Genomic DNA, 11,848 nt, shown 5'->3' on the forward strand with positions numbered 1-11,848 from the left:
AATATGCATGCTTTGTGGGATACATTTCGGAAGTCGCCGGCCGATAAATCAGACTGAGTTCGGGGATCAGCTCCACCAGACTGAAGCAACTGGCGGATGAGAAGCTTGGCCAGTGCCTGAGGGACCCCTGCACATCGGAAGACCAGTTGCACCCCCCCCCCCCCAAAAAAAAACACGAATACCAGTGGACGTGCACTCACGCCAGGTCCAAGGTCGAGCAGTCTGCCTGCGAGGAACGACACACCTCACCAGAGAACACCGCCGGAAACCAATGCTGCCGCGCGACAGGACCAAAAGATGTATTATGTACATAAGTTACGCGTGATCAAACAGTTCAGCACACAGAGCACCCGGTTCGCATCCCCGCACTCAGCGCGTCGAACGCCGCCGCGACACGCGCGCGCTGCAAGCCTTGACTCTCGGTCCGGTGCGCTGCTGGCGGCGACGCAGGGTCCCCGCCGACCTCTAGATCAAGTCGGCCACTGAAAGCGACCAGAGGGACTTCAGGGACGGCGAGATGAGCGCGCTGGGCGGAAACACATCACAAACGGTTATGGTGACGTACGCATGGGCTTACGGGTGACCTTGTTCGCTGTCACAATCGCCTCGTTTGATGAGGATGATGCAAAGGAACGTTTTGGCGGAGGTGTGCTGGTCCGATGTTGTCCCATAACCATAACCGTGGTCCCTGAATCTCAAATTAAATCAACAACATATCCAAAACTCACACGTAAACTTAAATCATCTCTTAAATTTACCAGCGGCCTCTAAGGGTAACCTCTGGACCAGCCCCCTGCTCCTCAGCCCCGGCACCTGTGCGGCACGGTCGGTCGCCGCGCCTCCCACCCCTCGGTTTCTCACCGTTCATGGGCATCTCGTCGATCTGCGTCGAGTAATACTGCTCGATGTCGCGCAGGATGCGAATGTCGTCCGCCTTGACGAAGTTGATGGCCACACCCTTGCGGCCGAAGCGTCCCGAGCGGCCGATCCGGTGGATGTAAAGCTCGCGGTTGTTGGGCAGGTCGTAGTTGATGACGAGCGACACCTGCTGCACGTCGATGCCGCGCGCCCAGACGTCCGTGGTGATCAGCACTCGGCTGTGACCTGGGGTCAGGAAGAAGGTCAGGCACCGGCCGTGACCTGGTGTCTGCTGGCCGGGTCAGCTCCTATCAATGACCTGTGACCTGGGGTCAGAGGGGCAGGTCAGCTCCCAGCTATGACCTGTGACCCGAGGTCAGGGCTCAGGTCAGTGGTCAGGTGTGAACTGATGTCACAGGGACAGGTCGCCGCGCGGGCGGCCCGATCGACAGTGGAGGCTGCATTACGAAGGATGCACGCTGGAGGCGTCATATTTTTTTTAACATGCTACCGGCGGCCGACCCAATGTCCACGATGACGGCAGTGAGAGGTTGTCTCGGCCCTTAGTGCCGACGCTCTGCGAGCACCAGATATGTTTGTAACGATCGCGTTGAAGGACAGTGCCAGCTAAAGAATGTCAGTGTTAAACAGTTGTCAATATTGTTTTACTAGTCGCGATAATCATTGCCCTTTCACGGCTATAATGCGAGCCCAGCTCCTCTGATCCAGCATCCGAATCCCGAACACCACGGACCGCCACATCCACTTCACGGCCACACACTATTCTACAGTTCTGGATTCCATGCCAACTTTAAGTGGCCCCAGTGTTAAAACGGAAATGAATGCAACAACAACCCTGAAAAGAAATAGTTTGAAACATGCTTTGTACACGGTTTCTATGACCCAGACCACTCGGGGTTCTGCCGCTGACTATGACATCATTTCCCCGCATCCCTCACGTGACCCACACCGGCCTCTACGCCGGACACCTGCCGAGGACCCCGAGCCGCGGCGGACGCCACCGCGTCGGCCGTCGTCCCGGCGGGCACCGCTGGAGCGCCCCTGAGCGCTAGCGGCGCGGCCGGTCGTCACGTACCTGCCCGGAACTCCTTCATGATGGCCTCGCGCTCCTTCTGCGGCATGTCGCCGTGCATGGAGGTGACGGTGAAGTTGGCCTCCCGCATCTTCTCCGTCAGCCAGTCCACCTGCCCGCCGGCCGACAGGGGTGTCACCACAAAACCCCCTCGGAGGTGATGCGTACTCACTCGCCACACCGGCTCGATATCGCCGACGGGGCTGCTGCCCGCCTACGCTGTACTTCATACGCATAAACAGCTGAAGGCCTCGAGACGGGAAGAGACAAAAACAAAGACAAAAAAGAAGACAAAGAGAGACAAATATCTGCAGTCGTTTTCTGGGGTGCTTCCACCGTACCCTGACATTATCTTTTGTCGCTGGCCCCATATCTCTGCGCACCCAGATCGTGAAATGAGTTAAACATCCAGGGCCGTCGTGAAATGAGTTAAAACGCCAGAGTCACAACATGAGCTAAAACGCCCAGGGTCGTCGCGAAATCGAAATCGGTAGACACATCGTTGGCTCCGATAGCCCAGCCAAGATGGTGACGATGCAGTGCCCAGACTTCTCCGTAAAAGGAGTGAATAGCAACGTTATCACAACCAGCTTAACACCAACACGCAGTTGATACCCACACTCTGCACAGACGGTTAGTATGCAGCGTAAACCTTTCATGGCAACTTTTCCAGCACAGAACAGTTGTTTGGATAAGGCAGGCGGATCAGTTTGCGACAAGCGCACTGACGTTAGCACGCAGCTTGCGCCCAGACACACGCATGCTCCCCAAAAAGAACAGAGGCGAGGTAACGTTCCACGGCCCGCTAGACCTGGTCCCATACCTTCCGCTTCGTGTTGCAGAAGATGACGGCCTGGGTGATGGTCAGTGTGTCGTACAGGTCGCAGAGGGTGTCGAACTTCCACTCCTCGCGCTCGACGGCCACGAAGAACTGCTTGATGCCCTCCAGCGTCAACTCGTCACGCTTCACCAGGATCCGGATGGGGTCCGTCATGAACTTGCTGGTCATCTCCAGGATCTCATGCGGCAGCGTGGCCGACAGCAGCACCACCTGTCGGCCCCAACATGAACTCAAGTTAGGACAGGCGTAACTTAGAAACTGAAAGAAACCGCGGATGGCCGGGAAATGTAAAGCTCACCATCGGACCGGGATAGCCCCGGGGTATCACAAACAATCATCATTTTTGGATGAGTTTTGAATTGATGACTGCTATGAGCCCGTAATGGTATTACAAAAAGTCAATACGCGCCGTACTATCGGCATCGCTGATGTTTGGAATAAAAGAATAACAAACCCGAAGTAGGCGCACGTAATATGTTCGGAAATGAGTGGACGCGCCACGCAAACCCCATGCCATTACGTTAATGAGTGGACGCGCCACGCAAACCCCATGCCATTACGTTAATGAGTGGACGCGCCACGCAAACCCCTTGCAATTACGCTAATCATTTGAGCCGATACGAGACTACACAGGCCAGTGAACTCCTAGGCGGACTACACATTCACCAAAATGCCGCGCACATTTCACTGAAACACAGGAACTAACACAAATAACAAAGCCGAAAGCAGTTTCCTGCACGTCTGAAAGACGCGTTAAAATTGATAGAAGTACCGACTCACATCTTCCCAACAATACACAAGCGGCCAGGCCTTTTCTCCGACACCTTCCGACGTCAAGAGAGAACAGAAGGGCACAGCGGCTGGCCGACCTGACCTGGGTGGCCGGAGGCAGGTAACGGTACACGTCGTAGATCTGCTCCTTGAAGCCCTTGTTCAGCATCTCGTCCGACTCGTCCAGCACGAGCATCTTGATGGCGCGGGTGCGTAGCGTCCGGCGACGAATCATATCTGCCGGCAGCAGGTCAGGTCAGGTCAGGTCAGGTCAGGTCAGGTCAGGTCGGGTCGAGTTAGGTCAGGTCAGGACAGGACAGAGCAGGTCAGAACAGGTCAGGTTAGGTCATGGTGGCCAACATCACAGCAGCATTGATCCCAGCAGGCAGCTTAAGGCGCACACGTTGTGTGAGCCATGATAAATGATGAGTCATCAGGGAAAATGACGTGGTTCGTCCGGATGCTTTTCGGTTCATTCCACGTACCCGCTGAACTGCGCTTGCTCGGTGCACCTTTACGCCACCAACGCCGTCGTCAGCACAACTCCTGGCAGAGCGTGCACTTCGTACCCACTCTATTGACCGAACAACACAGACTGGATGACGATGCAATTGCTGTTTTTCTGACCCGTGCGACGGCACCAAAACCTGTCCTCAGTCAAGCCAAAACACATCAGGTGAAGCGAAACATGTCAAAGTTAAGCCGATTTTGTGCCTTACTGGGCTCAATGCAACACACCAGACATGGAAATGAATCCCGCTTCGGCTTCGTGCGTTTCGGCTTCGGCTGATAGATGAGAGCTACAACATGCATTTGAAGGGGACTGACTGCTGCGGTGTTCACCTGCCTGTCGCTAGCGTAGGTCGCGTTCAAAAGGACAATGAGCCTAGCAAAACACAGCCGTTTGCACTACTGCAATAATAAAACCTAATCAAACTTACCTTACAGCACGTTTTCTAACACAGCATACGCGCAAGCCGACCTCTGCGCGTGTCAACGAACAACAGCGACACCCCGCCCGACCCAGACCGGTCCCAGGCAGCACCAACACCCGCCTATCCCTCTGAAACAGCGGGCTGAAGGGACGTCAGACCCGCTCCTCGCTCACCGAACACGCGGCCGGGCGTGCCCGAGACGATGTGCTGGCCGTAGTCGAGCTTGCGGATGTCCTCGCCCAGGCTGGTGCCACCGATGCAGGCGTGGCACTGCACGTTCATGTAGTCGCCCAGCGCCAGGATCACCTGCAGCGGGCGCGGACACTGATCAGCCGGCGGGTCACGGAGGCCGCTGGGCGCCCACGAGGGTCAGCACACTCTGGCTGCAGGTGATCCTGCAGCAGGCGGAAGTGGGTCACGGGAGAGTGCTGGCCGCTCACGAGGGGCGGAGTCGCGCGACGCTGCTGGCGGAGAGCCAAGGGAGCGATGAGCAGTTAATTGAATAGAAAGGCCCCGGTCGATTTCGTTCAGCACACCGGTTCAGGCAGCCGCCAAGCTTCGGCGATAAGAGGTGGACGCCGACGTTCCCAGTCGAGTTCAACTCCAAACACGCTGTCCAGCTTCATGGCACTGTCTCTCCGTGGACAAGAGGCAAACGGCGAGCGAGAAGGCACCACCACCTCACAACAAAAAGTAAAACGTGTTGCTGGAAAAATCGACACCACGCCTCCGCAGCAGGGTTGGCAGTACCGATCTGAAACAGTCTCTGCCAGGTGACTGCCACTAGTTCAAACTGACTGGCAGGAACGACTGGTAGTAATAACTGGAGGGAAGTGGCAGTTCTGCAAAACATTGCCCATGGAATAAATTGAAACAGCAGGGCGAGAATAGCCCAAATTAAATGGTAATTGTGGCTGGTGTTTGCACGGTGTCCAGTAAAGTCTAGTGTCTAGTAAACACGTAGACACCGTCTACATGGACAATCGTACGATAACAACAGGAAAAGTCTGCCAGAAATGGTAAGTTGTCACAAACGGCCACAAAAGTTAAATCCACCGTATTCATGTTTACACAAATTGAGCAAGAAAAACATCAGACTTTAAAAGACATATCTGGTTGCCGGACAACCCACCTGTTGCAATGCCATGATACATTATGCAAGCTAAGTGCAGTTGGTAATAAATCAAGGTAATTCACGAAAGCAGCATCAAATGGTATCTGGCTTCACAACGTCCTTCGCTCATTTGAAACCACACGTCCTGATAAGTGATAATGAAAGGCGCCTTTTACCGCTGAATAAATGTACGGTGCCCATGTGTGACAGGAAAACAAACATAAAATGACACCAACCTGTGCATATTAAAACTTAAGCTTAGCCGAACCACCAATGTCGCCGCCTGCTCATGAAACCAACCAACCCTTCACTACACAAATATTTGTTAAAAGTATAACCTGATGTCAGACCGCATAAACACATGCAACAAAATCAGCAAAGCAGCACCAGTTTGCAATGAGCTTCAATTGCATTTGCACGCAAAATGCCACAATTCACCAAATGACGTATGCTGACGTACTTAAAGGTACTTATTACATGCCCTTATTATCTCTCGAATTTATTTAAAACATATTATAAAGACCTCATCACACACCAAACCAGCTGCATCGTCGAGGACAAAAATGCTGCCGTGGTCACTGAGCAGTTGCACTGGACATGACTTGCATAGCAGACGCACTATTTATCACGCCATGCAAAGGTAAGAAGGCGATTGGCCCACCAGAGTTAAGCCAGCATAAAGTGGCAATACTGCAGCATAATTTGACCTGCCAAATTCTCCATACTCCCACCTGACGGGAAGGCCAGAGGCTGAATTACTCCAAGCATTGGATTAGCCTGTCTTGGGCGGGCTGACCAAAATAAACGGACACTGTTTTAATCATGGGTTTGTTGTACATGAAACAAAAAAGGCCTAACAAGTGCTCTGAGCCCAAAACCAAATAAGCAAAGCCATTAAAATAAACCTTAAAAAGGAAATGGATTACATTTTTCCTAACAGCTGGACTTTGAATGTAGAGTGATAAATCAAGGCTATGTATTAACGTAGCCAAGTATGTATCAGTCATGTAAATCCGCCTCATGTTGCGATCATGCTGTACTAATGCCCTGTTATTGGGTTCTTGACCGTCTATCAAATGCTGTAAAAAACACAGGGCGATATATTACATGTAAATATAAATTCAGAGGCATGTTAACAACGGCATACACCTAACGAAAAACCGTCAAATGCATACGTCATGCAAAACAGCTCATCATTCCATTTTCTGCCATAATAAGCTTTACTTTACTAAAGCGTGTCTTAACTTGCAAATTTTCAGCTGGCCGAAAAACGAGCCCGGTGCTGCGCGGCCCGGTCTCAGAAGCGCCTGCGTCGGCGCGGTGGCCGCTCACCTTCTGGATCTGGACGGCCAGCTCACGGGTGGGCGACATGATGAGCACCTGCGTCTCCCGCAGCGTGGTGTCCAGGCTCTGCAGCACCGAGATGGAGAAGGTGGCCGTCTTGCCGGTGCCCGACTGCGCCTGCGCGATCACGTCGCGGCCCTTCTGGATGGGGCGGATGGCGCGCTGCTGGATCGCCGAGGGCCGTTCGAAGCCTGGGGGGAGACCCGCGCCCGTAAGGCGTGCCGAGGCGGCGCAGGCACGGAGCTGGCGCCTGCACAGCGGAGACGCGGCACGCCCGCTCCCCGCTCCGTCGTCGCCGTTGGGGTTTTACGACGCACTCAGCTGCTGAGGCTATGTCACGGTGTCGACCGCCTCTCCTCTCACTCCGGCAGGCAGGGCGGGCACCGCGGGGAATCGACATTCCTACCTCAGGTTTTTTGAACGCGCAGCTGCCTACTACGCTACCGATTCCCGACGCAGAAAGGCAATACGCAATGGCGATATACTACATACTAAATGCGCATGCATACCTACTTATCACGCCACAGGGCATGCAGGTGAGCGGAAGTGGTACAACTCAGTATTCCGCGCCTTGGATCTTATTGTTTTGTTGAAAAGTCATGCTCAAACACCGGAAAGGATTCCGAGTGGCCGAACGGAAAGAAAGAAAGTTTCCGAACGGAAAGAATTCCGTTCTGGTGAACTGGTCTGACGTCCTACATGGATCACGACTAGCAACAGTGTTAACAGGCTAATCGCATATGACTTTCTCCGTTTTGTTCGACAAAATTACGATATAACGCACGGTATACCGCATCATTCAAGGGAGCTCGAGCATATGCAACCTCAATAGCCTGCTGCTCAACTTAACGACGGTGCAGCCCTAACAATAATGAAGCACAGTTCTTACTTCTGGCTGCCCTTAAAAGCACCATCTGGAAATCACGCATGTATAAAGGCATATCGAGCACAACAATGAGTATACTTAACTTGACTGTCAGCAGGGTCCTCGAGGAAATGTTGTTATGATGTGGCCATGCACCCACATCGGTAAAATTAAAATTTTCTCAGGATAAGACAAAGCAAGACAAGAATATTCCCAAGTAGGGCAGCATGGTGGCTCGCAGCAGAGTCTGTCTGTGTAGCATTGTGAGCTGCACTTTACATATATTGGCAGTCCCCATTCCAAGTGACCATGTCAGTGAAATCAAGCCATGTTTACACTGGTCAGATTTGAAACATGTCAGGCAGACATGGTGTTGCTCAACACGCCATACTGCTTCGATATGCCATGACTTGTCACAATATCAGCCCTGTCACATGGACATCAATGCATGTAATGGACAGTTTCAAACTGCCCCATGACATGGGTGTAGCACATACATACTGTCTTCATGACCTATACACAGCCAGCATACAGTTACATAACGCAATGGCACCGCCCTGGCATGACACAAATTGCAATGTCCCCCCCCCTCCCCGAAACGCCACGGCCAGGATGGCTGGCACACGCAGAGACCGCAGCAGTGACTTCGGCTATTGGCCTCACAATGTGCTGAGCCATCACAACACCGGTAGAAGGCACGACCAGACACCAGACACTGGGCACCAGCCACGACAGCGGCACGGCGCCGACATGACCCCCGACATGACCCCGGCGAGGCGTCCACATGGACCAGTATGCCACCAGTGCAGACCCCAACATGGGCCTGGCACGCCTCTGAAAGATTCTGAGACATCAAGATCCCAGTGCTGGCATAAATTACAAGGTGGCCTGGGGCACCCACCAGACTAGGCCAAACCAGCCTGTGCCAACTGGACTGAACCTAGCCTTCCCTATCCTAACCCTGCCTGGCCCAGTTAACCTAAACCTACCTACATCCATACACCTACTTCTAATTTAAAAGCTTTGTCTTTTGGTAACTTTCAATCAGTGGCTTTTACATTTGTCTGATCATGATAATCTTACTTCTGAAATAAGATCATACATTTTTGTCTTTCATTATCAATGTCAGTGTGTGCTTTAAAATAACCATGTTATTTTGTTGATGTACTGGGAGATACAAGTCAAGCATTAATGAGCAAACATTGATATGCACCATGAGGAACCTTAACACTGAATATTTTGAGACAGTGCTCATGGTCACTTCACTACCTACTACATGACGGCCCAATTATTCATTGGTAATGTTCCTACATGGGGTTGCTACTTATGAATTTTCAAGGGCTTTACAGGCAACTGCACCATACACACAACATACAGGCATACTGCACCATACAGGCAACTGCACTCTAAGGCACAAGAGCTGTTAAGACATGCATACCTGTGACATCATAGGTTGCAACTTGTAAACAACATTTGGCAATGGGGAAGAGCACTGGTTAGGGGGGTCCGCGATCAAGGAACACTGGGCTGGCAAGATCATGACTAAAACCTCTCTCTGAACATGAAATGACATGGGCCACTCACATTCTGTCCTACAAGTTGTGCCTATCTCCTCAGACTCTTATGCATTTCTTATATCACTGACAGCCACAGTTACTGGACTTTTAGATCAAACATATGGAGGGTATATAGTAATAGGGATTCACCTTGTGATACTGTACTGGTTCTCACACCAACAGTGATGTTCACAGTACAATAAAGCAATGAAACATAAAGCTGGCCATGTCAGCTGTTTCAGATACATGGCCTCATTATGCTCAATCCCTAGGTAAAGGAAATGATAAATAAGCTTGGGTTAAATTCATACAAATATGAGGAAATTGCTGGCCTTATTAGGTTGGCAACATCATCTGATATCATAATTTCTGCACAACAAAGATGCTCTACAAAAAAAATTGTTGTTATTGTGGTGTTAAAGGCAATGTGCATACTGCCGCCAAAGCACCCTGTGTGGATGTATGGCATCAGCACATATTCTTTTGCCAGAATTATTATGGAAGGGTCAGGGAAAATAAGGCACCTTACATTGAGCACCACAGTGAACAGATCCATGACCTATGCTCGGGATAGGGTGTGACACAAATACCTGAACTGGTTTCAACCCACATGTGCTCTTGTCATATCACATGTGGGCCAGTTAGCATCAATCACAACTAAGAATACGTACCATATGCGTAGATCCCACGGAGAAGATCCTCACGGAGGTTCATATTATCAAACGTAGGTACAACTTCCACATCTTCACTGGTTTCGAATTCGACGTTGGATAGGTCTTCCAGGTCTTGATTCCTTCGCCCTACTCGCTCCGCAGCCATGGTCTCTTAGATACCGTACAAGCTTTTGAAACTTTCAAAAATGATCCGTTGCATCTATTCAAGCACAAAATGAAGACTTGCAGACGTACACAACAAACTCACGTACGCGAAACCGCTAGCACAACCCCTGCCATCACCTAACCCCGCGGTACGCTCGCGGTCCGTCAATCCAAGGTCGTGCAATGGGGTACGATCATCTGGCGATTTTGCTGCCCCATCTGCTCAACGTTAGCATGACGTCACTGGAGCCTTCCCTTCAGCAGGCGCTGCGCGTGATCCCGCGCAGTTCTCCGATGAATCATAGCTCACCTGCTGGTTTTAACCACCTTGGCTATCACATGTAAGTCTGGGAGTGAGACGCTATTAAGTTGTTGTAAGATACCGACGTTATCGATCAAGGCTATTTTGTTCAAGTCAAGTCCCGTCCCGGCCAGCATGTCCCACTGGTACCCATGCGGGTCCGAGATGGGCAGTCATATGGGGCCCATCAGGGCTGCCCACTTTGATCTCATGTGGGTTTGTCATGGACTACCACCTGGGTCCCGCATGGACAGCCCACCTTGGGTCCATATGAGGTCAAACTGGGACCACATGGGGCCTACTTGGGCTGCCTAGTTAAGGCCCATTTTGGTACCATGTAGGCATGTCATGGGAAGCTAACTGGGTCCCACATGGGCATCCATCTGGCAACCACGTGGCCTAATTACGACCCACATGAGGCCAACCTGGGCTACCCAGTTGGGACCTACATGGGCATGTTCAGCTGGGGCCCACATGGATATGTCTAGCTGGAGCCCATATAACCAGCCCAGGTGGGATCCATATAACAAGTCCAGATAGGACATTTTTAACTACCCAAGATTGGCCCCATTTATGCTTTATAGATGTGCTCTTTCAAATTTCATGTGGTTGACGGACGCCCGTGATTCTAAACAAGCTGCTTCATATCATCCGTAATATTCCAGGTCAAGGGTTATGCACCATGTATTTGTCCAAAATTTCCTCATGAACAGCAGCGCCCCGCAAAACATCCAGTTTTCTGCTATCATTCCCGATATGATAACTTTAGTACGGTCTTCGCTCGACTATCTTACCCGTGTGTGACCACCTCGTACGCCCATGGGATATCATTCCGGTCAGTTCGATCCGAAACAGACACAGACGAGGCCATGGTTTTCAAGGGTATATTGTAGAACCGGTACAGACAAAGGACGAGAGAGGCAGGATCAGTTCATACAACAGAGAACAGTACAAGAACAGTAACACAAGCCATCTTGGGCACACCCCGACCGGACCTAGGTTCGGCCGGACCGCACTTACTTCGTCCGAGTAGCCAGCTGCGTCAAAGCAGTGTTCATTTCAACGTGGCGCTCTGCCCTGCTTTCCATGACGCGCGTTTTTATGAGCTCTACGCCCGGCGACGGCGTAAAAACATCGGGGTATGTGGCGTGGCGGTGAAGCCTCGCACGAGAGCCGGAGGCGCCGGCCGGCCGTGGCGTCCGGGAGGCGCGGCGCCGAGTCTCGGTCAGCCGGTCGGCTGCTGGGAGAAAGTGGATGCGCGCGGGAGGGACTAAACGGCCAACCAAATCTGTCGACAGTCCATGCTCCGAGAGTATAGCACCGATTGACATGAGACCTTAGCCATTCGATGC

The 11,848-nt window shown here is 51.8% G+C and overlaps 1 protein-coding gene across 1 annotated transcript; it reads right to left on the reverse strand.

The window, feature by feature from the left end:
• Window positions 1-283: 283 nt before the first annotated feature.
• Window positions 284-10,353, reverse strand: LOC119104455 (eukaryotic initiation factor 4A-III). The gene is made up of 8 exons (XM_037228160.1): window positions 10,049-10,353; window positions 6,945-7,147; window positions 4,672-4,804; window positions 3,667-3,800; window positions 2,775-3,002; window positions 1,955-2,063; window positions 862-1,104; window positions 284-482 (listed from the first exon to the last, which is right to left on the reverse strand). The coding sequence occupies exons 1-8, from the start codon at window positions 10,194-10,196 to the stop codon at window positions 466-468; spliced, it is 1,215 nt and encodes a 404-aa protein (XP_037084055.1). The 5' UTR covers window positions 10,197-10,353; the 3' UTR covers window positions 284-465.
• Window positions 10,354-11,848: the final 1,495 nt, after the last annotated feature.

The sequence above is a fragment of the Pollicipes pollicipes genome, unplaced genomic scaffold (genome assembly GCF_011947565.3).
Source record: "Pollicipes pollicipes isolate AB1234 unplaced genomic scaffold, Ppol_2.1 Scaffold_2555;HRSCAF=2994_pilon_pilon_pilon, whole genome shotgun sequence".
NCBI lineage: Eukaryota > Metazoa > Arthropoda > Thecostraca > Pollicipedomorpha > Pollicipedidae > Pollicipes > Pollicipes pollicipes.